The sequence below is a fragment of the Paramisgurnus dabryanus genome, chromosome 11 (genome assembly GCF_030506205.2).
Source record: "Paramisgurnus dabryanus chromosome 11, PD_genome_1.1, whole genome shotgun sequence".
NCBI lineage: Eukaryota > Metazoa > Chordata > Actinopteri > Cypriniformes > Cobitidae > Paramisgurnus > Paramisgurnus dabryanus.
The window spans coordinates 10,986,574-11,012,951 of NC_133347.1; the positions used below are offsets into that span (position 1 = coordinate 10,986,574).

The following is a 26,378-nucleotide window of genomic DNA, read 5'->3' on the forward strand; positions in this document are numbered from 1 at the left end:
AAATAGTGGTACAAAACAAATAAGAGGAGCACAGACATCATCAGTTTAGGGGGTCCACAGTACTGAGTGATTGGAAAACTGAGAAATTTACACTTTCGTAAAGTTGATCTATACCCCTGAAAAAACATTCAGTATTCAAATAAAACACATGTAAATAACAATAATACTTCAACTAGAAGAAAGAAATATTATGGCAAATGAAAATTTTACAGAGGCATCATAAAACAACATAAATACCAAAATCGTTTAATTATAAAACATAATGCATGTTTGTTTAGCTACTGTAATAAAATCACACTGGTGTCACACAGCACATTATTAGAGAATGGGATCAGTATCATTCCAGCTGACCAATGCATTTTGCCATCTGTAAAACATTTAAAAGTTTTATATCAACACATTGTTAATATTTTACAAAATTGACATGTTACATTAAATAAATACACAAATCATAAATCCAAAGCACTTGGGAGCACACATACTGTATATAATGTATAACTTAAAGGAGCAAAAGAGGATGTTTGTTTTATACATTTTTGCAATATTACTTGAAACTGTCTTTACTAAATGATAAAAGACTATTTATTAGCTGCACTGAAAGTAATAATATTAATATATGTCATCTGTGCACAAGATAGGGCCTTAAAAACATCAGCCAATTGCTCATGCGGTCATCGCATAAGCAATTGGCCCTCTGGCTTGTCAATCACTGCCATTACGATCCTTGTGAGAGACGTGCGCTCTCCAGTAACTAAACACAGAAATGAAATGGGAGTAGCGTCGACTGATCTAACGTTTTAACGTCTTACTTGTTTATTATCAAATCATTTCACATAATGAATCCACTGACGCGACACAGCATATGCCAGTGATAAACAAACACTCGTGTTCAAATATTCGTGCACGAGTTTTGGAAGGCGTTCCCTAGAAATGAGCCGTGAAGGAGGGGGGGGGCTGTTCTTATGCATGTGCTCATTTAAAAAACTCAGTAACCGTTTTTGGATTCTCAGTCGGCGAAAAACATCCTCTTTTGCACCTTTAAACGCACTGCATGTTGCTTTGAATAAAAACATTTGCCAAAAACACATACTGTAAATGCAAATGTAGGCACTAATAAATAAACTCACTTGGTCCTGATGCAGAGCTCCAACGGAGGAATGAGATCATTGTCCGCATTGTCATTCTGAGCAGCGGCATCTGGATCTGTCCAAAGACATACAGTATAGTAACTTGCATTAGAGACTTACTGAACAAGTGTACACAAGGTATGTGTTTAAAAAATTGCAATGACCTAAACTAAAAACTCACAGATTGTCAGTCTAATTGGTTCCTGCTGGTTGGCCAGCCCATCATAATAATACAAATCAAACTCTTTCTTTTTCCAGCGGTCAGCTGCCAGCTCTTCGGAGAGAGAGAAGAGGACACTGAAATGGCTTTCGCTGCATATAACCCAAATTGGAAACTTGGGAGTTTTCAGGTGAGACCCAACCTTCAAAAAGACAGTGAAAATTACATTTAGCACCAGATACACGAGTATGGTATATTTATATTGTAGAGCATTTAAAGCATTATTACCTTACATATATTATAGTGCTCAAATAAAGACAAAAGCCCGATGTTACAACGTGCTTTAATTCCCTTTAGAAGTGTAAGATTTCCATTTCCAGAATCAAGCTTCATTTCATCATCAAAGACGTTTGAAACTGCCCGTCCACAAAGTAAAAGATTCACCAATTCCTTAAGAAACATGAGAGGCATAATATAAGACTTCATAAGTGAACTGTGTCATAACATAGTGATATAAAAATTATAATAGTAGTGAAAGCATACTGATAATATCCATGGGTTAACAACGCTGTTTGATCTAAAACAGTAATATGATACTCTCATACATGCATTCATGTTTCATCAAATTGTTAATGTTAAAAACCTGTGTGCAGTATCCATGAGCACCAATGAGAGTGGAGGTTGGCACATCCATGTCACTTTGTACACTAGAACACACATATATATAAAATATATATAAAATATACTGGCACGGCTATCTAAGTCAATAACATAAAGAGTCAATACTGGAAACCTACACCGCAATAGTTCTGGAGAGAATGACAGAGATGGTGAGTAGGATACAGCCAAAGGGACCCGTCTCAAACTATAAGGAAGACAAAGTTTAACATAAACATAACATGATAACATGCCTCAAGTTGTAATGTAATAATATAAACAATATACCTATTGCTTAAAGGAAAACACCACCATTTTTCAATATTTTACTATGTTTTACCTCAACTTAGGTAAATTAGTACATACCTATCTTTTTTCAATGCATGCACTTTTAATCTTTGTACAGCGCTTCTTAAATGTGTTAGCATTTAGCTTAGCCCCATTCATTCCTATGGCTCCAAACAAAAGTTTTATTTTGTGCCACCATACTTAATTCATCCTTGTTTGGAGCCATAGAAATGAATGGGGCTAGGCTAAATGCTAACACATTCACGAGGCGCTGTACAAAGATTAAAAGTGCACTCATGGAAAAAAGAAAGGTATGTATTAATTAGTCTAAGTTGAGGTAAGAACATAGTAAAATATTGAAAAACGGTGGTGTTATCCTTTAAATGATTTAATTTTGTATACCCATTTTTATTTAAAAGACAGTATGCATACATGAAGTGTGTAAGACACCCAGGAAAAGACTTACCTGTCTAACATGCTGCTTAAGAACAGATGTGAGATCATCCAAGGTGTCAACAGTGACACATGTTATCTACATTATGTGGAAAATGCACAAATATTTAAATTAATAGAAGAAAGACAAAAGTTTAGGTAGAAATCAAGAATGCCCTTACCTTTTCTACAACACCATCTGATTTGTAGCGCCCAATTGGGGTGAATAGATTTCTTCCTGTGTTTCTATATGGGCATGCACTTTATTGTAAAACGATTTTTTTCATATAATATTATTATTATTAAAAAGTGCATGACACACTTACACTGCTACAGTGGCCCTCTTCATATCTCCGGCTCTCCATAGTATGTCAGCCAAGGCTAGATATAGACATTTGGTCCTTTCAGTGTTTGATACCTCCAATATCCTGTTGAAATGTAACAAATAAGGGTAAAAGGCAACTTATTTTAAATCAATGTCACAATTTCATGCAACCCTGACTGACCTAAACTCCACTGGCTTATGAAAACGAATGGCAAGGATGTAAATATGTCAAAAATGTAAGCTTGAAATCATTATGTTTTACGGGCGTTCAAGTAATTAGGCTGAAAATAATACCTAATCCCTACAAACAACAGAACGAGCCAGGAAATTATTGGTGCTTGGCACATACTCGTACTGTGAGTCACTGCTTGGTTCTTCAAACAGGAGCTTCTGTAAAACAAAGGCCTGAACTGCTGCAAGTATCCCACAGGGTCCTCCCTGGCAAAGCAAACACAGAACCCATCACACAAGGGACAAATGTACTGATACCGACTGTGACATGTAACGCTGTATATTGATGTAGTCTATCACTATTACAGACAAACCACATAACTGTCATAGAGTACCTTCTTTTGTATAATTCCATATTTTAAACCAAGAGTATCTGAAAAGGTAAAATTCTGTTGTTTCCACTCCTCGGTGAAACAAGCAATAGGAGAACCGAAAAGGATCTTCTTCAGAGCCTGAATTAGAAAAATGTTATTTCAGATTGTGAGTGTTGATGTAACAGAGATTATGGTTGCAGAAGGCTACTGTGCTCACGGTAGCGGTAATCTGGTCCATGGAAGTCCTGTGCAACTTAAGTTTTGCTCCAGATGCTGTAGAAACATCACATAAGCTCCCCTCATTCTCGACATCATCTGTAAGTTTAAAAGGTTTTATTCATGATTTTATGATATTTTGAAGCATGCTTTAAAAGGACAGTCCACTTTTTTTGAAAATATGCTCCTTTCCAGCTCCTCTAGAGTTAAACATTTGATTTTTACCTTTTTCCAATCCATTCAGCTGATCTCTGGGCGCTACCACTTTTAGCATAACTTAGCACAATCCATTAAATCTGATTAGACCATTAGCATCACGCAATTTAAAATTTTAAACTTGACTCTTCTGTAGTTACACCGTGTACTAAAACCAACAGAAAATTAAGAGTTGGGATTTTCCAGGCAGATATGTTTAGGAACTATACTCTCATTCTGGCGTAATAATCAAGGACTTTGCTGCCGTAACATGGCTGCAGGAGGCACAATGATATTACCCAGCAGCCGAAAATAGTCCCCTTAGTAACATGTTACGGCAGCAAAGTCCTTGATTATTACGCCATATGCGATGCTAATGGTCTAATCAGATTCAATGGATTATGCTAAGCTATGCTAAAAGTGAAACAGCCAGATCCGGAGATCGGCTGAATAGGTTCCAAAACGGTAAAAATCAAATGTGTAACTCTAGGGGAGCTGGAAATAAATGAGCATATAAAAAAAGGGGAGTGTCCCTTTAAGGTTCTAAAAACACTAACAATTTAACTACTGTTTTTGAATTCTATAAAATGCATTAATGAGTTAAATGTTTTGGAAAAGTAATGTTGAAATGTTGAAATTTATATTTGATAAATTTCAACATTTGATATATTAAAGCAACACTATGTAGTTTCCATGTAAAAATGACTTACAGCTCCCCCATGTGGTTGAAAGCGCAACAGTGCCTGGTATCAGACACTCTTCTGCATGCAGGGGGAGGGGCGGGGCTGTGTTTCCTACCCTCCACCGCCACTTTCAGAGTGTGCTTGTAGCAGCTAGGAGGCTGCTCAGGTTGCAGCAACAGTACAATTTGTCGTGTTAAAAGTTGTTCTATCATTGAAATAATTTTACAGAGATTATTTAAAGGTAAAAAAACTACATAGTGTTGCTTTAATTCCACATACAAAATTAAACTTTAGAAAATTTAAGTACACTACCTAAAACCATTTCCAACATATGGAGTTCATCCACTTTTGGATTGGGTGGTGAATTCTTCCTGAGGGGAAAAAATAAAAAGTCAATTATTACGACTTGAGAATTGATATATGACAGCTGAGCATGAAAATCAACAGCATTTTTTCATTGTTAATATATAGTGAATAGCATTTAATGGCCAAAAGCCATAATGTCTTATTAATCATGCATTGTTTGAAATCAGCTTTAACGACTCAAGGTAAAAAATAAGAAACCATTTAACCATTTTGCGTTACTATTAATTTCCTAGCATCATGGTTGAATGATTCTGAAGATAATAATTTTGTAATACATTTTTCATTTAACGCATAGTTCACCTAACTCTAACCCTAGCTCTGTCCTCTTTAAAGCGATGCTCCATCCAAATATCAAAATTCCCCCATGAGGTACTAACCCTCAAGCAATCTGAGATACATCCTCTTTCAGACAAACACATTTGGAGTTATAAAAATCCATATTTTACAACGTTATAAACTATAATAACTAGCTTCCGGTAATGACACCATTTTGGACTCACGTGATTCACGTGGGTCATTGCGCAACGTACCCATGTAACCGGAAGGTAGTTATTACAGTTCATAAAGTTTGAAATATGGATGATTTTCTTACAAAATCGCATCGATTACCTGCAGAAAACCTTTATTAACCCCTTGGATCCATGTGGATTACTTCTGTGAAGGATTAACCTCCTAAGACCCAAGTTTTAGTTTTAGATTTCTTCCAGCTATTAGGAAGAACCAATAAATATAATAATCAAATATTCATCTTTGAACATGAAGCAGTGTAATATCTACGTTTGTGTACAACAGGTTCCAGTTACACAGAATTAAGTATTATGGTGCAAACAACAAAAAAATGTGATGTCCACTTATGTTGACACACCAGCTCTTAGGAGGTTAATGCAGTTTTTTTGGGTTTAAAGTCAGAAGTTGTTTCCTGATCCCAGTTTTTTATTCATTATAGAATTATATTTCCCATTATAAAGCTTGGAAGAGCAAGGACATTGATTAAATAACTCCAAATGTGCTCGCCTGAAAGATGATGGACGTGTATCTCGGATTGCTCGAAATACATCATAGGGTAATTTAAATATTTGGCTGGACTATCTCTTTAACTCACCCTTACTGTATGTGAAAAGATCGACACTCTTTTAATCTGTAGTCAATTTTGTAAATTCTGTTTAATATGAGGGTCCGACTACAATCTTAAAACAATGCAACATTGTGAAAAGTGCTATATAAATACTTTTGAATTAAAAATCGAATTCATTTTAATCCCTTGAATAAAAGTATATAAAGTTTGATTGTGCTAATGTATGAAATTCATTTAGAAGAGCATAAGGGTGAGTAACTAATGACTTTATTTTATTTAGAGCTCTGCATCTCACCGGTATTTTGTGGATAAAGAAAATAGATCGGATAAAACCAACTTAGTTCTAAAATTAAGAAAAACGGCAATAAAACTCACAGGCGATGCTGAGGTTTGACTCCTGGAATTTTCTCAAGCCCATTACTACCCAAGACTCCATTATTTAAATGAGAAAACATGCTGCCTTCCCCTTCAGGAGAGGCTGAAGGATTAGACTTTATATGTGTTGTATTGAAACCATTAGTCCAGCCTGTTGTGTCTTTACAATCCTCAGTTGTTGTTCTAAAAGATGAAGACCCAGATGCCTTTCGGGATGGACGTCTTCTGTTACTTTCCTATGAAAAAGTCAATTATTGTCAGTGCTTTCCATATTTCACATTTATAGAGATACGGTAGTGTGTAGTATAGAACATAACAGTCTTTACCTTAACAAACCTATAAAAAATAAGAAAGCATCAAGGTAAATGAATGGTTTCATGCATCACCTGTGAGGAGCTGGCTATTGGACCTGCCATAATGCCTCGTCTCATTCTGTTGCCTCTGTTCTTCTGGCTTTCGGGATCTGGAACCTTTTTCTCCGAGTTCAATTCCTCTTTAATCTCAGTTGTGAGACTATCCTGGCTAGAAGACAAAGAAAACATGCACTTATCGCTCCCCTCAAGGGGAACAGCGAAACTGGGAAGGGTTTTGCTCATCTGTTTGGTTTTATCAGGTGGTGTTCGATAAAGTCCAGTGACCTGAGACAGACTGCTGATTTCAGATAACCTGTTAAAAAAAGTGAATGTTTGTTGCTGTCAACATGGCTTAAAAAGCTTAAACTGACACTACTGTAGGTTTACATTACAAGAGGTACCTTGGTATGTCATAATGCAGTCCTTCCAAAATACGTTCATCTTGCTTAACATTGTCAGACACGTCTAAGGTAGCTCTGGATGGAGTTTGATCTGATGGATGTGGTTGGCTGTCACTATGGTGATGTGCTCTGGCTTTGTCTCCCTCATTTAATCTCTCCTTCACAATAATCTCCAACATTGACTTCAAGGGATGTTCTTCAGTCTGAAACACAAATGCATTTGATGATGTGTGGTTACACCAAAGGAAATTTCTATTGCTCACAGCTTGATCTTTAAAGGGATAGTTCACCCGAAAATGAAAATTATGTCATTAATGACTCATCCTCATATCGGTCCAAACCCGTAAGCCTTTCGTTCATCTTCAGAACCAAGTTTAAGATGTTTTAGATTTAGTCCGAGAGCTTTCTGACCCGCCATTGAAAACCTATGTACGGTATACAGAGCCAGAAGAGAAGACAATGCTGAATAAAGGCATAATTTTTTGACCAAAATGTATCTTCGATGCTTCAAAAATTCTAACTGAACCACTGATGTCACATGGACTACTTTGATTATGTTTTTATTACATTTCTGGACATGGAGAGTAGGGGTGGGCGATATGACCAAAATCTTCTATCACGATAGAATTAATTTTATATCATGATAACGATATGTATCACGGTAGAGTTTTTTATGTTTTAATAAGGTTTAAATCTTTAATACCATAGAAATGTTCATAATTCTCACAAAAAACATATACAAGCATAGAAAGAAGATAAAAACAAACAAAACTCAAGCTCTCTGAAGATACACAGTCAATAAGAATGATAATAAATAATTATGCATGTATGTATAGGCCTATATATATTTTTATTTAAAGGGACACCATGAAACTTTTGGCCACTAGGGGGTGCTAGACACGTATTTTTCACTTCTAGCGCCCCTAGAGCCCACAAGCGCCGCAGCACTGTCGCAAAGGAAAGGAACTGGCCAACCTTAAAACTAAACTAAAAACTAAACATTTAAAATGCTAAACGATCAACATTTTGAGACAACAGGGAGAAACGCAGTCATGTTACAACTTTCTGATGAGGAACTCGTCGTGGCAGAAGCCATTTCTCAATCTGAAGGTTGCAGCCTCCGGATGTCGTATTTCTAATACGTCATCAAGACTGTTATTTCACAATATTAACAATTACAAAGTTGACTATTATACTTAGTTAATCGTAAATTGTTGCAGTATGCTTATGACTTGCGAATGTAATGCTCAGTTTACCTTAATAACCCAGGCTTGATGACGTGTGCAGCCTGCATATTTGACCTCCGGAGGCTGCAGCCTTCCAATTCAGAAACGACCAGACGTATTTCCTTGCCTTTTTCCAAACAAATATTGTTGCATCCGCTCTCTCTCCCTCGCCACCAGGATTTTCCGCAATGGCGCTCGTTATTCCTCTTTTTTGTGTGAAAATCGCTCCAAATCCAAGTAAACCGATGCGTTTAGGTCTGCCGCTTTGTAATACGTCACGCGAGTGACAGCGGAACGCAGCAAATGAGGAAGAGAGAAGAGAGAAACGCTCGGATCTGATTGGTGAATGAATAGGGTTTGGTTTTACACTGTGAGCAAGTTTGAGTGCTATAGCATCCTGGATTGTAATGTAAATATCATAGACACAGTAAAAAGAAAGGTAAATACGTGAACACAGCATCTGAATACAGGGAACTATATGCAATATAATCGCCGTAATTTATAAAGAACATCGCATTTATGTATGAATCAACAGTTTATATAAAAAATTGCCTTAAAGGGGAATCGAACCCGGGTCGCCTGTGTCATAGGTCTGTGACACTAAAGACTGTGCCACAGAGTCACATGTTAGAAACTGCTCTCTACACTCATTAAGTAGCCTCCAGCAAAATTCACGTTAAAAACAAATTGTGTGGAGGAAGTGACGTATGCCGTAAAGCAGTCGAATTTTGTAGTTTTTTTTTGTGCTCTGGTTACTACCACAAACCCTAAGTTTTAAAATACGAGTAAAAGTGATACAGACCCCGTCAGGCTATGGTAGACATGTCATTCAACCTATTTAAAGTCGATGTACTATCACAAGGGTCTTGAAAATGTATTATGAAGGTTGAAAAATTACATGGTGTCACTTTAAGGTAGAAAAGTGATTTAATCAGGAGCAGTGAGAGATTTTTTTCTCAATGCTGTTTGATTAACACGAGTGACAGACAGGAGCAAAATTAGGTAACTTCCCCTTTAAGACCAAAGTCCGGATCCAATACACTGTTACACATGCGCTTTCTCTTTTAGCTGTTTACTTTCTCTTAAGACCTTACTGGTCGTGTTTATGATGATGCTTGCAAAGACGGGAATTTTGACGCATATGTGTATTTAAGGCCAATAAAGCGGGAAAAATGCTCACCAGCTTAATAAGCAGAGGTCGCGCGACTTGCGCGCTCCTCACAGACAGAAAGAGCAGCGGTTGCGCGACTTGTCCGCTCCTGACACACAGAAAGAACGCACGCATACAGATCTGTTGTCTGTGTTTCAATGGCTTAAAATAACTTGTTTTAAAACTGCAGTGCTTAAATACGTGTACAAACGTTACGTTTTCGCGACCACACGCACAGGAGCGTGACGTGGGCACGTAACCTCGATAGAAACGATAGTCCAAAATCTCTACCGGTTGACAAATTTCTACCGGTTAATTTTGTCTACCGGTTTATCGCCCACCCCTAATGGAGAGTATATCGTACATAATATAATGAAGGGTTTATAATGACGGGTCATAAACTGTAAATATCTTAAAATGTGTTTCGAAGAACAACGGAGGTCTTACGGGTTTAGAACAACATAAGGGTGAATCATTAATTACATAAATTTCATTTTTGGGGTGAACTATCCCTTTAACAGCTCAGGAGAGTTCTCAGTATCATTAAACTTAAACTTAGTTTTGCATAGAAGATGAGATAATTATAACAATACATTATGGCCCAGTTTCACAGACTAAGCTAAAGCCAGAACTAGGCCTTAGTTAAATTACGATGTTTTACAATATATAAATAAACTACTTTAGAGGGACTTTGTTGTTATTTATTCTTAGCAGAGTTTACCATAAGTTTTCTATGAAAGCTGCTTGTTTATGTTGTTACTGTTGAAACTCTCTATAAATTTATCATAAATTCAGTTTAATTAAAACTCAGAAAAATAAGGCTAGTAACCACCAACAGCACTACATTGTATAATTTAATGTTTTTGTTTAATTAAAATTTTACACTTGAGATCTTTTCTTTGGGGAGCAGCGAAGGGATACACCTTCCCCAAGGTGGGGCACACAATGGTAAAATAATCTGGTTATGGGTAAATTTGATGAGAAATGTTTAAGCTTATATTAAAATATTTAATAATATTGACCTACAATTGTAGACTGGGCAAATCTGAGCTTAGTTTGTGACATTGTTGGGATCTCAAACTCTATTAATGGATATGTTAGTAAGATTTCTGGGTCCTTTTCGCAGGAGAAATATCTAAAATGCAAAAGGTTGCTCTCCGTTCGATCTCACTGATGTTTAGGAGAAAAAACTGAGATATTAGAGATCTCATCTGTCATTTGTTTCTTATGGGACTCAGCAGCACCATTTTGCTATTCCATATCCTTGATCTTTCAAAGCCAGATGTTTCATACCTTATTCTTTTTGTAGAGGCCTTCAAGGTGAAGTATTCTGCGCAGGTCTGATCTGTTATTGATGCTTGAATCAGTTCGTGGAAGCTCTTCATCCATGCAAGAGATGGTTCTCTTCAGGCCCTAAGTAAGTAAACTTTATTATACTGCTACCAAAGGCATTTAAAACACCTCATTTAGCAGACGCCTTATCCAAAGCGAGAGAGCACTTAACATTTTGTTTAAAGAACCCCCCCCCCCCCCCCCCAAAAAAACAAAACAAAAATACATGTCTAAAAATACACAAGTCGGAGTTAGAGTTGTAGCTAAGGAAAGATAAACATCATTTAAATTTAGCCAATAGCCAGTCCTTACTAGGCAGCCAGTGAACTCAACTACAACGTTTACACTTCTACTGCTGTAAATTGCTGGCTTTTTAACTAACGTTATAAACAGAAAATAACTTATTTCACAAACCTTTCTACTGAGATATTCCCGTACGAGAGACACAGAGACCTCTTCCACATATTTTCCCATCATGGATAACAACACAGCAGCGAGAAATCCGTTGCATGAGATACAGTAGCAGGCTAACAAGTCACTTACATGCGATGTAAACAACAAACTTCACTAGTATCGAATACAGTTTATTATGTTATAGCTATACGCCGTTAAAGCATTTTCGGGATAGACATTTTAACGTTATGTTTTGTTCTGAGGGTATATGAGATAAAGGTTGCTGGAGTATGTTGCTAACTAGCGGTCTAGCTTCTTGGCTTGTTTCTATAGTTACCAGCAGACAGACGTGTTCGACTTCCTGGAGCGCTGCGCAGATCGATCGTGGTATTACACTAAATTACCGCGAGACCACGGCTTTCGAATTAATCTCGTGGTACTTCTGATGTCATACGCCAACCGTCTGCGCAACGCGTCATGAAAGAGTGAAAACAGTTGCGCCTCCCTGTGGAAGTGCTACCAGTTTAATGTTTACTGTACATTATATTTGTATTAAGCGATTTAAGTGCTTTTAATTTACAGCTAGCAAATACTAGTAAATTAAACAAATCAGTAGTAAATTCATGCAATTCGTCATACAGAAGTATACAGGCTAGCGGAAGTGGGAGAGTAGGTAAATATTCTTTTCCAATTTATAAAATAAAATGAAAAATTTTGATATGACCACAAGTTATTAGGTGAAAGAACATTTTAGTAATGTTTCAATTCAGCATTTACAGTATACATATACTGTTTTGTTTACTTGTTTCCGTTTTGTAGAGCAAAGAGGAAAATTCTTTGGACACATAATGCAGGTATGTTCAGATATTCATAAATAAATCTACAATGGCCTAAGTAACATAATGGATATACTGTATAAAAAGAAGACAATCACCACTTAGGTTTTATTCATTTTATTATAATTTTGTACATTACACAGACACTTTGCCTAACTAAAATCACTTCCTGCTAACCTACATATAGCCTATTATTCATACATTTCACTTACTCACTACACTGGGGGATATTATAGAAACATCCAGGGACATTAAAGCTCAATGTGTACATTATATGAAAAACTTGCAATATTTAAATCACAAAGTGAAAAAGTCAGAGTCTCAACAGAGGTGCTTATAGGAATTAAAAAAAAAAGATGCAACCTCAGCCCCCTTTACAGGAAGACTATAATAACAAATACTGAATTCAACTCTCAAGTAATATTTCTCATTCATTCATTCTATCATATGGGTTTGAAATCCATCCTTAGGGTTTAGTGGGATTATGTCATACTGTCCTACTCTATTTATTATTATTTTTTTCAGTTATGCTATGCAGTGATGCTGATCAGTAATGCTATGCAACACCAAAAGACCATGGGAACAATATCTGTGTTTTGGCACAAATTCATCCCAGTTTTCCTGTTAACCGTGAGTGCAACGTCTTATGTAAACAGCGGATTGCACTTAATCATCGAGCGTATCTTCCGGAGGAATGGCAAAAAAAAGAAATACAGCTCCTTCCTCGTCGGTTTTTGGCCCTACTGTGAGAAATGAACTTTTACAAAAGAAAAAAATAGTCTGGGAAAGATCCAGAGGAAGAGAGCATCAGTAGTCCTCAGCTGGAAAGAGAAAGACAGGAAGAAAGAGAGACACCGTTTCAGTAACAAGAAAAAGAGAAACCAAGCGGAAGAGATGCGTACAATCGATTCCAGGTTAGTGGTGGCATAAGAGGTAGCAGCATGCAGGTGGTTAGTTGAGATGTGGAGCAGCTTACTTTCAATGGTAAGAATGCAGGTGCTGGCAGCTGTGCCACGGCTGTTGACGGCTTTGCACATGTACTCTCCTTCATCTTCAGGAAAGGTTTCTGGGAGGTACAGGCAGTAAGTCTCTCCTCTCTCAATGTACTGGTAGTCTTCTGAGTCTGGAAGCAGCTCACCCTCAAACCACCAGGTGACCTCCGGTTTGGGTTCACCGGTGATCTTCACTGTGAACCGTACGGGCTCTGCGTCAACCACCGACTGATTCTTCAGGGGTTTTTTAAACCATGGAGCACCCGACCTGGCATGGTCTTCTTCGTCTTCATAGGCAGCAGAACCATTGATGATGCTACCTTCATCATCCTCCTCTTCTTCCTTTTTCTAAAGACACAAGAGCGTTTCACATTCGATCAGTTAAACGGCAAAACAACAGAAATAACACGCTGACGCACACATGCGGTTCTGTCATGCATTAGTGCTGCCATCATGTCCAGGCAGGGCCATCATTTATCTTTTAAACAGAGCAGCGCACGAGAGGTTTACTTTTTGAAGAGCAGCGTCAATCTCTTGTTGTTCAAACTGCATCCTCTGTATCTTCTGCTCTTCGATTCTTTTCTTCTGCTCCTCTTCTCGGGCTTTTGCCATTTGTTCGAACCGTGCACGCATGTCCACTTTCTGTCTGAATGGGACATCCTCTGCCTTAACTGGGGTTGTTTTGTCATCTTCTTCATCCTGTGAAAGAAAAGTAAAATGCTTAGTGAAATACTTAAATATTAGCACACAGCTTCTTATGGGATTTCAGCAAAAATGTAAAGAAAATATGAGAGATGTGTTACCTCCTGACATCGCTCAGCCTCCCTCTCCTTGATTTTCTCATCAATTTCTTTCCTTCGTGCTCTTTCCTCCTCAATCTTTTTCTGGATCTCCTCCTCTGTGAGCTCCTTAATCTTTTCAAACTTGGATTTCAGGGATTTGGCGTGAATTGAACCGGTCCGCTTCAGCTTTGTCAGCTCTTCGTACTCATTGCTCACCACCTCAGTGCTTTCATTAATCTCATCCTAAACCAAACCCATGAAACATATGTTTACCATTAACATAAGAACTCATAATTTTCTGCTGACAACTAACATAAAATGTCTGTGTCATGTGTTGTTGAGTTTGGCTTAATATATTTGACACTGAACATTATCTTTTACGTTATATATTGCAGTGATTAAATTGAATGATTACATTATTGGCATACGAAACTGACCTCGCCCATCTCTTGCCGCAGCTGTTCAAACTCTTTCTTCTCCATCTCCATTTTCTGGCGTCTGGCCTCCTGTTTGCGCTTCCTCTCTGCATCTTCTTTCATTTTTAGCATCTCTTCAAAGTTGATTTCAAGTTTCCCAGGATGCATTGCTTCCTGTGACTCTGTTCGTACTAGAGATTTATCATCATCATCTGGCACCTGTGCCCAGAGTGAGATGAATGCAAAAAAATTGTCATGTTACAGTATCCTACACTGTAAATGTTAACAAGTAACCTGTTTTACCCTTGTAAATACACTCACCTAAAGGATTATTAGGAACACCATACTAACACTATTTTTGACCCCCTTTCGCCTTCAGAACTGCCTTAATTCTATGTGCCATTGATTCAACAAGGTGCTGAAAGCATTCTTTAGAAATGTTGGCCTATATTGATAGGATAGCATCTTGCAGTTGATGGAGATTTGTGGGATGCACATCCAGGGCACGAAGCTCCCGTTCCACCACATCCCAAAGATGTATTTTAGTACAGTGAACTCATTGTCATGTTCAAGAAACCAATTTGAAATGATTCAAGCTTTGTGACATGGTGCATTATCCTGCTAGAAGTAGCCATCAGATGATGGGTTCATGGTGGTCATAAAGGGATGGACATGGTCAGAAACAATGCTCAGGTAGGCCGTGGCATTTAAACGATGCGCAATTGGCACTAAGTGTGCCATGAAAACATCCCCCACACCATATACCACCAGCGTGCACAGTGGTAATAAGGCATGATTGATCCATGTTCTCATTCTGTTTACGCCAAATTCTGACTCTACCATCTGAATGTCTCAACATAAATCATCAGACCAGGCAACGTTTTTCCAGTCTTCAACTGTCCAATTTTGGTGAGCTTGTGCAAATTGTAGCCTCTTTTTCCTATTTGTAGTGGAGATGAGTGGTACACGGTGGGGTCTTCTGCTTTTGTTGCCTCAAGGTTGTGGCTTCACAAATGCTTTGCTGCATACCTCGGTTGTAGCGAGTGGTTATTTCAGTCAAAGTTGCTCTTCTATCAGCTTGAATCAGTCGAACCCATTCACCTCTGACCTCTAGCATCAACAAGGCATTTTCGCCCACAGGATTGCTGCATACTGGATGTTTTTCCCTTTTCACACCATTCTTTGTAAACCCTAGAAATGGCTTTGCGTGAAATCCCAGTAACTGAGCAGATTGTGAAATTCTCAGACCGGCACCAACAACCATGCCACGCTCAAAATTGCTTAAATCACCTTTCTTTCCCATTCTGACATTCAGTTTGGAGTTCAGGACATTGTCTTGACCAGGACCACACCCCTAAATGCATTGAAGCAACTGCCACGTGATTGGTTGATTAGATAATTGCATTAATAAGAAATTGAACAGGTGTTCCTAATAATCCTTTAGGTGAGTGTATACTAGCATGTATACATTGTATATGAAATTATATTGAAATTAATAAAAACTAAAGTACAAGGTCATTTATATTGTCACAGGTTTTGATACTGGACCCTTTAAATTTAATCCGTACTAATATTTAAAAATATCTTCAGATGCCTACATGACTGCCATACATTATTATCAGTATCTTTGTTGTATTTACAAGTAAAATATGTATTTTTTCAAACAGAGGCTTTTATTAGCGAATGAAGCAACTAAAAACTATATTAAAGCTGACACCGCAGCCCGTGCATGATAGCAGCAAAGCAGTTTTGCTTGTTTCCCATGCCATAGTTTAATTCGGATCAGACGCTCATGCAAACTAAATTGCAATTCTTTGGCACAAATTTTTTTTATTTATTATTATTTCCTTTTAATTTCTTCAGTATGATTAATCTTTGCTGTTCTTTAGCAACGTTTCATAATCTATTAAAAACCTTTCTTACTTTTTCATCTCCATTTCCAGTTACATTATCCCGATCCAGTCCTGGGCTCTTAAAGACACAATTTAAAAAGCATATAACAGAAAAAGCAATGCATGTATACCATATGAGCACACTGTTTCAGACATGTGTTGTGTTAACATTTGTAATTGATTCAGAAACCCAAAGGATGTTTTGAAATGGCCGCATTTGTTAGCTGACCGAGAACATGTGCTCAAATGATATAAATATTTAAGCAGATTGCATTACAAACATACAGCACAAAGTGTTTATGACAAAGCAATAATTATTAGCCAGAACAGCATTTTTTTAAGAGTATAATGCCCATTTATAATTAAGTTGGCCACATGAATGAATGCAGAACATTAGCACATACATGCAGACTTTGTACATCTCGTGGACCTACCATGCTTTTGCGTGCTTCGGCGAAAAGTCTTTTCTCTTCCTCCAGGCGTTTCTTGGCCTCTTCCTCTTTTCTTTTCTGCTCCTCTTCTTGTCTCTGTCTTTCCAGGTCCTCAAAGCTGATGGCCAACTTCCCGGGTTTGGCCCCGTCTGAGTTTATCTTGGCCAGCAGGATGTCATCGTCACTATCAATAATCTGAGAGTGAACAAATTAGATGTGGGGAAAGTAAGTTTTCACAACCATCCAAGTTTGATTTGACTTTCAACTAAAATGTATCACTGTGTCTTTTCGGCAAACCAAAACCTTTGTCTGATTGTAGGGATAACATTTTATTCATAATATTTTGAAATAAACTGTTGGTTTTGTCCTGGTATTCAATGTACTGTAGTTTAAAAAATAGTTATGGTATTACGGTGACATGTCTGAAAGACAGACAATATTTGTTACCATAGTACTTTTACACTAGCTAAGTGTAAATGCACAAGCACAGGAATGAACTGACCATGCTCTTTCTGGCCTCTGCAAAGGCCTTTTTCTCTTCTTCAATTCGTCTCTTTCGTTCTTCTTCCACTCGTTTATGTTCATCTTCCACCCTTTGTCTTTCTAGCTCTTCAAAGCTGAGCTGCAGTTTACCAGGCCTGAATTCTTCCTTCTTCTCCTGGGTGACCTGACCTTCGTCTTCATCTGGGACCTGTGATAAACAGTACCGGTATGTTATTATTATTATGTATAATATTATACAGATTCGCAAAAACTTCACTGACTGTGTAGTGACTACAATGGTCCAGATTTGTTCTGCTCTTTTTTTTAAACAGTATAGAGACTAAGCACTAGTTGTCATAGGGCCTATATTTCAGTAGTTATGATTTCAAAGATTTCGATATAACCATATTTCTTTACTATTTTTGCGTAGGAAACCAACCAAACACAATACTAACAAACAGAGTTTAAAGGAGACATTTCACAAGACTTTTTTAAGATGTCAAATAAATCTTTGGTGTCTCCAGAGTACATAAGTGAAGTTCTAGCTCAAAATACCATATAGATAATTTATGATAGCACGTTAAAATTGCCACTTTATAGGTGTGAGCAAAAATGTGCTGTTTTTGGTTGTCGTTTTAAATGCAAATGAGCTGATATCTGCACTAAATGGCATTGCCGTGGTTGGATAGTGCAGATTAAGGGGCGGTATTATCCCCTTCTGACATCACAAGGAGAGCCAAATTTCAATGACCTATTTTTCAAATGCTTGCAGAGAATGGTTTACCAAAACTAAGTTACTGGGTTGATCTCTTTTCTAAGTTTATAGAAGCACTGGGGGACAAATTCTATCACGTAAACATGGAAAAAATCGGATTTTCATGATATGTCCCCTGTAAATGAAATATTTAGGACAAAGATATTTATTTTTATAAATTCCAGCTTGGGGCAAGTCACATTTTTGTGACGTTTTAAATGTTACAAATTTATACAATTAATTAATCACAATATTTTTCCTAAATAAAATAATAAAAATAAGTATGACAGCTTTTCCCGGTCTCCTTTATCTATGTACCCACCATGCCCAGCTTTGCCTCTTCAAAGGCTTTTTTCTCCTCCTCCAGTCTCCGTCTGGCCTCCTCTTCTGCCTGTTTTTTCTGCTGCTCCTGTCTCTCTTTCTCCTGCTCTTCAAAGGTCAGGCGCAGTTTTCCAGGAGTCGCCTGCTCCTTTTCTTTTGGCAGAGACTCTGTATCCTCCTGTTTTAAAAAAAAACTTACATTCTTTATGTATTTCCATACAAAGCATTATTGTATTTCTGTACTTTATCATTGACATGTCAGTGATCAAGAAGATAAAAAATCCTTTACTTGTTCAACGACGGAGCGTCTCTTGGCCTCGCGGAAAGACCGGCGGTTCTCATCATATCTCTTTTTCTTCTCCTCCTCTGTTCGCTTCTTTAGTTCTTCCTCTCGGTTCTTCTCCATGTCTTCAAAGTTGATCTTTATTTTTCCTGGGGCTTTCTGTGATTTTGCGGGCACCACTCTTACCAAAATGCTCTCATCGCCTTCCTGTGATTTTAACATAATATTCTTAGTTGGTAATCAGTTATATTAAGATCACTTGTTACTCTATTAGAAAAGCTTTTTAACATCCTGTTTTGAAGATTCTTAAAAGAAATCACAAATGTCTATGAAGTCTAATAATAAATTTAAGACTGAATTTATACTGTTTTGACCTGCAACATTTCTGCAGTCATGCACAAACACTCAGACAGGTTTCAGATAAGGCCTGACAGGAGTGGACATTCTTTTAGCGCAGTTGCTTCCATTTGTGTTGTACTATACAGAGATAGGAGACTGCTAATTCAGTCCATGAGCAGAGTTTACAAGTGGTGTGGGAAACAGTTGTCAGTCACATGTTGTCTATGCTTGTTAACTACGGCTCCAGAATGAATGGACATTTGGAGAACGGTTCTTTTACATTTACACATTTGACAGATGCTTTTATCCAAAAGTGCATTTAAAATATAAATTTTATCAGTATGTTTCCTGCTATTAAACCCATGACATTTGCGTTGCTAACACAATGCTTTACCAAATATGCTACATAAACATAAATAATCAGGAATTCAAATAATCATTTTACATTCCAAAACCATCATCTAAATGATCCAAAAATGTAGCTTTCTTTTTCATATTTGTAAAACATAGAAATAAAGTAAAATGCTGTACTGTATAAGATACTGTATGATTGTAAAATTTTCATTTACTGTTTGGTGTTCTGTCCAAACAAAAATGATTAAGAATCATTGTAAACAAAAACAAACATCATGGTTATGTATTCACAGTGCACTAGAATGTGTTACCTTAAAGGCCACGTATTATGCAAAATCCACTTTTACAAGGGGTTTGGACATAATGTGTGTTGGCAGTGTGTGAACACAACCACCCTACGGTGAAAAAAATCCACCCGCTTCCTTGTTTTTAATCTCCAATAAACCAAAGCAGTCTCATTAGACATGCCGTTTTGATTCTCTTATTAAAGGACAAGTTCGGTATTTTACACTTAAAGCCCTGTTTTCAGATTGTTTATGATGAAATAGAACGGTTTTGACTGAAATTTCGACATATGCGGCTGCCCCGAGAATTTTTGGGTGTTTGTGTTTCAGCTCCTACCTTTACAATGGGTTTAATGGTGCACTGGAACAATCCTTCCTAAAATGCATTAAACTTTCGTTTACAAAGACGTGAAACTCAACGAGTGGTCAGGGGTGTTCACTGGTATGCTCACACAAAAATCGCTGCAAAATACGCATTCCAACAGGTTTTATCGTAGTTTTTGCCAACTCCATTGACTTGTATTAGTTGTGCTGTGAGGTACGGTATTACTCCGTGCCGGGAACTTTGTTTCTATTCTTGCAATTGGCAATGGGCTGGAGTGTCTATTATTCAAGCTCTAAGCGGAAGAATGTACGGGTGTGAGGCGTTTGGAAAAATAGGTCCACAAGTTAACAACGAATGCTAAAACGGCTGTTGGAAAGCATCTTTTGCAGCGATTTTTGTATGAGCATATAAGTGAACACCCTTAACCCCTCGGTGAGTTTCACGTCTTTGTAAACAAAAGTTTAATGCATTTTAGAAAGGATTGTTCCAGTGCACCATTAAACCCATTGTAGAGGTGTGAGATGAAACACAAACATCCGAAAATTCTCAGGGCAGCCGCATGTGTCGAAATTTCAGTCAAAACCATTCTATTTCACCAAAAACAATCTTAAAACAGGGCTTTAAGTGTAAAATACCGAACTTGTCCTTTAATGTGAGGTCACATTGATAAACCCCCGCCCACTTAGAGTCCTGCATTGCCATAGTTTCCATCCTCAAAGAGTTGTACTCTGTCCACTAGATACTATTGTCTCACATTGTATTAATCAGATCTATTTTAACTGAAAGCTCTCACTGTCTGTTTGTAAGGAAGTGAGGAGTTGTAGCTCATTTGCATTTAAAGGTACAGACATGAAAACAGCATGTTTTTGCTCCCACCCAATAGGGGCATTTTGGACATGCCAGAGACATTCTGGGCACACCTGAGACTTATATTACATCTTGTATAAAGGTCATAATAGGTGCCCTTTATTGCTGCGATTTTTATACATTGTACTTTATTTTTAGTACTGGCATTAACTAACTTTAACAAAGATTAATAAATGCTAAAAACACACTTGGTTATTGTTAGGTTAGGTTAGCTAATGCACTTTAACAAATACAACCTTATTGTGTTATTTTTATTATATTAAAGGGGAAAGAGAATGAAAAACCATTTTTACCTTGTCTTTGTTGAATAATGGTAGTCTACCCGCATTCATGAACATACAAAAGTGCTAGCCATGCTAAACATCTCAGTCTCATAGAAATTCCTCTTTTATAAATGTCAGCCAGAAAACGGCCCAATATGGAAAACTGATGCTTATGACATCACAGGCATCTCACTGCCCCTCCACTTTAAAATGATTGGCTACATTTTTTGAGTGGCAGCAAAGTCAGCCAGTCAGTAATGAGATTGCAAGTTAAGCCAGTAGGGAGATCCAAATAGGTGCAAAACCACTTGTTTAAAATCCCCCACCCTATTAGAGCTATCTGAGAGAGGTTTTTAGGAAGCTTCTAAGGCATTACAGACGCAAACAAAAACATTTTTTGTCACAGATCAAGGATAAATACCCTGTTCAATCATTCTATGTCACCTTGATGGATGCCATTACACTTCCTAGGAACCAATGAGAATACCCTAGCAACCGTTTAGCAAGACCTATATCTCTGCATCAGAATTACCTGAGGTTTGTTCATTTGTGCCATTGTTGGGCATAACCCCATTATTGCTGCTTGAAGCTTTTTTTGTGATTTAAGATTTTTTTATTTGACTTCTTTTGCTAGAATTTGAAATAAAAGTGTAGATAATAAACCAGGGATTACCCGAGTGATTAAAGAGACTTTTAGTTCAGATTTTCTAATAGTAGATCTGATAAATCAGCTGACTGCCAGGTTGTAGTATACCCATCCTTCTACTGTACATCCACAGCATGTTGTCATCATGACACACTGACATACCTCTTCGGCTTTCTTGGCCAATTCTTTCTGAATCTTGGCCTTCTCTAAAGCCTCCTGTGCAGCCCGCTTCTTTCTCTCCTCTTCTGTTTTTTTCCTCTCCACCTCTTGCCTCTGTTTCTCCATCTCTGCAAACTTCCCCTTTACACTGCCTGTGGACGGACAGAAAACCGACAGCTGGCATCAACGATGGGATTAAAGCATTGTTACAATGATTATTTCCTAATCTATCCCTCCAAAATCAAACATATAAATAAATCATATAACGCCCTACCTGTAATCTTGGGAACGTATGATTTTTCTATCTTGGCCGGTTTCACCTCCTCTTCTTCATCGCTGGAGGCGAGAAGTTCTTTTATCTGTTAAGGATCAGACAGAACGGTTGTGAGGTTAGGAGTTTTATCCTGGATCAGAAGCCATGCGTGTTGCAGCAAGCCAAGCAGATCTTAATCCTTGTATAAGACGGGCACATATGACCTACAGGGGAAGGATGCTGATTGGACCAAACAATATGACACAAGCAGAGGATCAGTAAAGTGTGCATGCAGCAGACAGGCATTAGAGATATTTCATGGGTGTTTTACTGATTAAAGGCTTTTTTGCAAGAAGGATTGTGTACTGTTTATCCTTTAAAATGCTTGAAATAGGCTAAACTGATGCCTAGTCGTAGTTAAACATGTGATACGCAACAAGCACAAGACAAATGTTTTACCACCAAATATTTACCAAGGGCGTAGCAACCAATGAAACTGAGAACGCTATTTCATGGAAGTTCGTATGTATTACGACGTGGCTAATTTATTTGTATGAATTCGTGAGACCACATTCGTACACTTTTGAACGATTTACTTTTGCCGCCCCTGTGACGTTGGGGTAAGGGGTGGGATTTCCCTTATGTGTTTTTTTTTAGAATAATCGTATGTTTATGTACAACTCACTTCGTACAAGATCATCCTAATTAGCCTAATCGTAAAATACATGCAAATTCTCATGAGATCAGGATTGAGTGTGGCACACATCTTACATGTTTCGTAGACTCCAGATTTTAAAAAATGATCTGTATAAAATGTAACAAACTTTATTGACAGTTCCTACGCCCCTGGAATTTACTGTAAGTGACAGAAAGCCGAGCTGAAGCACTCAATGGATAAAGTAACAAAACAAGGTGCCGATGGGAAGGTTTCTGTACTGACCATTTGCTTCTTGCGATTGTATTCTCTCTCTTTAACGTACTGTTCCCTGCGTTTCTTTTGCTCATCCTGACTTCTCTTTTGGTTTCTCTCTTCTCTAGCTTTCTGCATGGCCTCAAATTTATTCTTTACATCTTCTTTGCCCAACTTGGGAACGTAACTCCTCAGTATGGGCTTAGATGTTTTAAGCAGTTTCTTCAGAAGAGAGAGCGAAAAGGATAGAGAGATTGTTAGTAAAATAGAAATGGAAGTCATTATATATTTCAAAATACTGTATACACACACATATCTTGTACCTCTTGTTTAAATGCCACGTCTGACATATTCGTCACATCAGTGTCATGTAATTCATCACCCACATCATTCATATCGTCCACCTGTGTGATGTTTGCTTCATTTTTTTGTACCCTCTCGCGCTTCCTTGCTCTGTCCGTAGTCTTTACCTTCTCTGGTTGCGTGGTCTTCTGTGGTTTATCTGCAACATTGTTCATCTCCTCGTTCATGCAACTGCTGTCACGCTTTTCTGCTGAGCCCGTTGTGTTTTCTTCCTCTTCATGGTTTTTGTCATTAGTTACGTTCTGTGTTTCATTAGCATCATCTGTGTTGTTTTCATGCATCGTGCCTACAGACACATCCGCCGCGCTCATCACTTCAGTCATGTTGCCGTTTTTTCTGACACGCAGTGATGGGGCCTGTTGCAAGATATGTCAGATGAAGCTGACATTGGGAGAAAGACTATTACTGTTATGTCTTTGTAGTGAAAACACTAAATCAGATTTAGGATCAGGTGTTATTTTGAGGATAAAAATGTACATTATAAAAGTTACTTCACACTGTTCTTCAAAAGTAACATTTAACTGCAATCTATATTGTAAGATAGATTGCACTTCTTGCCAAAGACCTACTGCTCAAAATAACATCTCTTATTTACTTTTTTAGAGGATTTGAGCCCTGAGTGTAAGTAATTACAAAAGATAGTTGGTGGTCTACAAGAGAACAGATGAACAGATGTTTGTGATGGGAGACCACCACCAACCATCCAGGCCCTAATTTTAACACCAGTCTCAGTCTGGCCATGTGATTGGCTATTTTTATCTGGAGATATGAGTTGAGACTAAGAAAGGGTCAGCACCCAGATAGCACACATGAGACTTATAACCAATAACAGCATTCAAAGAAACTTTACGATGCTTATTTATGTAACGATCTTTGTCTTCTTCAATGCAAGCCAATTTTGCTACATATTAAGTTACATGACATTTGTTTTTGTTTTTTTACTACATCTGATATCCTTCATTTCAGTTATTGGAATCTGGCAGGATTAACCCATGCTCACAGAAAACACAATTTGTGGTATTCGGTGTAACCTTATACACCTCAAAGTGAGTAATTTTTAGGTAATCATCTATAAACTGCAATGCACAGTCAACAGTCAACTCACTGGTGACTCGATCTCTCAACTGATCACACCTCACTTTTAGAAGATGACAGAGACAAAATGGCTGCCCACATTGCATTTTGATATGCAATTGCATTTTTTTTACCGTTTCTTAAATGCTGAAATCCCATTTGTAATTTTTAAAAGCGTTATTTGAGGTGTACAGCAATCTTTAGGATATTTTTGCCATTATATTCTTACCAAAAAAAGAATATGGTTATACAGTACACTGCTTGAACTGCTTCATTTACTCTCAATCTAAGAATGCTAGATTGTTTAAAACCATGGATAGGTAAATTATGACACTAAATGTCTTGAACTAACCATGTCTTGAAGTGACCAACAAAGGTTAATAAAAACCCAACAGTTGGGTTTTTCCATATGTTATCCAACCATGTGTTAAAACAACCCAGCATGTGTGTAAATACAGTCAGTCTTCCTAATATCTAAGGTAACTTAGTCCTAGCTTTGTTGATAATACATGTTTTTGGATGCTTAACAGGATTTACCCATATTGTTTTGATATCCATGTAAAAATGACCAGACAAAATCAATAAATGGCAGAACAAAAAGTGATTAAACATTTTTAGATAATGTATTGCCGTATTAATTATATACTGTCACATGTTTTTTTATACTGTTATATTTATACATATTTATACCGTTGCCTTTGGAAAAGAACAAACAAAATATTTTGTACTTTGAAATAAATTAAACTGTAATACACACTCTTGCTCAGGCCCTTATGCGCCTGTGGCCCCTTCAGAAATGTTGTGTCCCCGCACATGCCCCAAAAAACTTACCTTCTTTAGATTGATATTCTCTCTCCCTTCATAAGATTGTTTTCCTAAATCAGGTTGGCTTTGATAATGATCAGATTTAAATTCCCAAGGCACAGGTACAGTCTTCTTTCCCAATGCAACTCGGAGTGAAATGAGCGTAGATGAGTAACGGTGGGCTCTGTCCACAAAAATAACTTAACCCCTCTCCATCTACTGCATTCCACACACGCCACCGACCAACGGCCTCAGCTGTCGCACCACATATGACCCTCTCTGAGTGTAAGAGCCTTTTACACCAGTATATAATAATTTTCACATTATAATTGTTATTGGCAATTGTTTGATTGTTAAAGGGTTAATAAATCAAATTGTGCTTTTAATTATTTTTTATTAAAATTATTCTGAATTGTACAATAATTATTTTTAAAAGACATCATGCTTTAATTGTACTTGATCAGGTTTGTTTGCTTTGACTAATATTTTCCACATAAACATGTGCTTGTTTATAGAGAGCTATTGTTGGTTGTGTGAGCCAGTGGGCTTTATCTTAAGAGTCTGTTGTTTGTTCATTCAGTTTTGACCCACTTGTCATAGCCACACAGAGTTTTGTGATAACCCAGACACCTCAATGGATCACTCCAGAATTAAAGAATATCAACATATAGTATTTAAACATACATTATTTAAATCCATCATCCATCTTAGTGATGTGACAGCATCCTTTAAGGATGATCTGCTCTGATGCCATTCTCCAGATTTTTTGTGCATAATACACATTTTGGACACAATAAAGTGAACATATTGATTTGTATGTTAATAAATGATGTACAAACATACACCAAAAACAGTTTAAGCCATTGGAAACTCCCCTCAGCCTGAAGGGCAGCACTGTAACTTGAACCTGTACCCAGCATGCATCTCTCTCTTTGGACAGGGGAAACCATTGGCATTCAGTGTGGGAGACTTGTATTGAAGGGTTATAATGGGATTAACAAGCAGCCTTGAGGAACATCCACACAACTTTTTTATGAGTTTGTATATGAAATGTCATACAGAAGATTGAATAAATTTTTTCTCACCATGGAGTCAGATCATAGCCGAAGTACTGTTTCGACTTCATTTTTTAGAAATATATAATAAAGCTTTTTTTTTGGATAGCAAACACTTTCCATAACCTTTACAAAAAATTGTTTTCCTCAGTGCTAGTGCTAGTCTGGAAGACCAGTTGGGACGTCAAGGGAG

General features: G+C 37.5%; 2 protein-coding genes across 6 annotated transcripts; both read right to left on the reverse strand.

The window, feature by feature from the left end:
* Positions 1-230: 230 nt before the first annotated feature.
* mindy4 (MINDY lysine 48 deubiquitinase 4) lies at positions 231-11,643 on the reverse strand. 4 transcript variants are annotated; one of them, XM_065246720.2, is made up of 18 exons: positions 11,321-11,642; positions 10,868-10,987; positions 7,199-7,401; positions 6,831-6,966; positions 6,445-6,680; positions 4,941-4,999; positions 3,752-3,849; positions 3,556-3,672; positions 3,339-3,427; positions 2,991-3,092; positions 2,847-2,910; positions 2,699-2,764; positions 2,085-2,152; positions 1,931-1,994; positions 1,576-1,737; positions 1,309-1,489; positions 1,128-1,203; positions 231-367 (listed from the first exon to the last, which is right to left on the reverse strand). In XM_065246720.2, the coding sequence occupies exons 1-18, from the start codon at positions 11,381-11,383 to the stop codon at positions 319-321; spliced, it is 1,953 nt and encodes a 650-aa protein (XP_065102792.1). In that variant the 5' UTR covers positions 11,384-11,642; the 3' UTR covers positions 231-318. The 4 variants fall into 4 exon arrangements, 3 of the variants coding, with proteins under 3 accessions (XP_065102792.1, XP_065102790.1, XP_065102789.1); XM_065246718.2 differs by having other exon boundaries at positions 3,345-3,427; positions 6,831-7,110; XM_065246717.2 differs by having other exon boundaries at positions 6,831-7,110; positions 11,321-11,641.
* Positions 11,644-12,236: 593 nt separating this feature from the next.
* On the reverse strand, positions 12,237-25,325 carry nexn (nexilin (F actin binding protein)). Of its 2 annotated transcripts, XM_065246715.1 has the most exons (15): positions 25,158-25,325; positions 23,213-23,633; positions 22,920-23,111; positions 22,001-22,085; positions 21,730-21,878; positions 18,496-18,696; positions 18,208-18,384; positions 17,151-17,339; positions 16,652-16,843; positions 16,249-16,296; positions 14,347-14,544; positions 13,931-14,152; positions 13,638-13,826; positions 13,112-13,475; positions 12,237-12,956 (listed from the first exon to the last, which is right to left on the reverse strand). In XM_065246715.1, exons 2-15 carry the CDS (start codon positions 23,573-23,575, stop codon positions 12,943-12,945), a joined length of 2,583 nt encoding a protein of 860 aa, XP_065102787.1. In that variant the 5' UTR covers positions 23,576-23,633; positions 25,158-25,325; the 3' UTR covers positions 12,237-12,942. The 2 variants fall into 2 exon arrangements, with proteins under 2 accessions (XP_065102787.1, XP_065102788.1); XM_065246716.1 differs by lacking the exon at positions 16,249-16,296.
* Between the last annotated feature and the right edge of the window lie 1,053 nt (positions 25,326-26,378).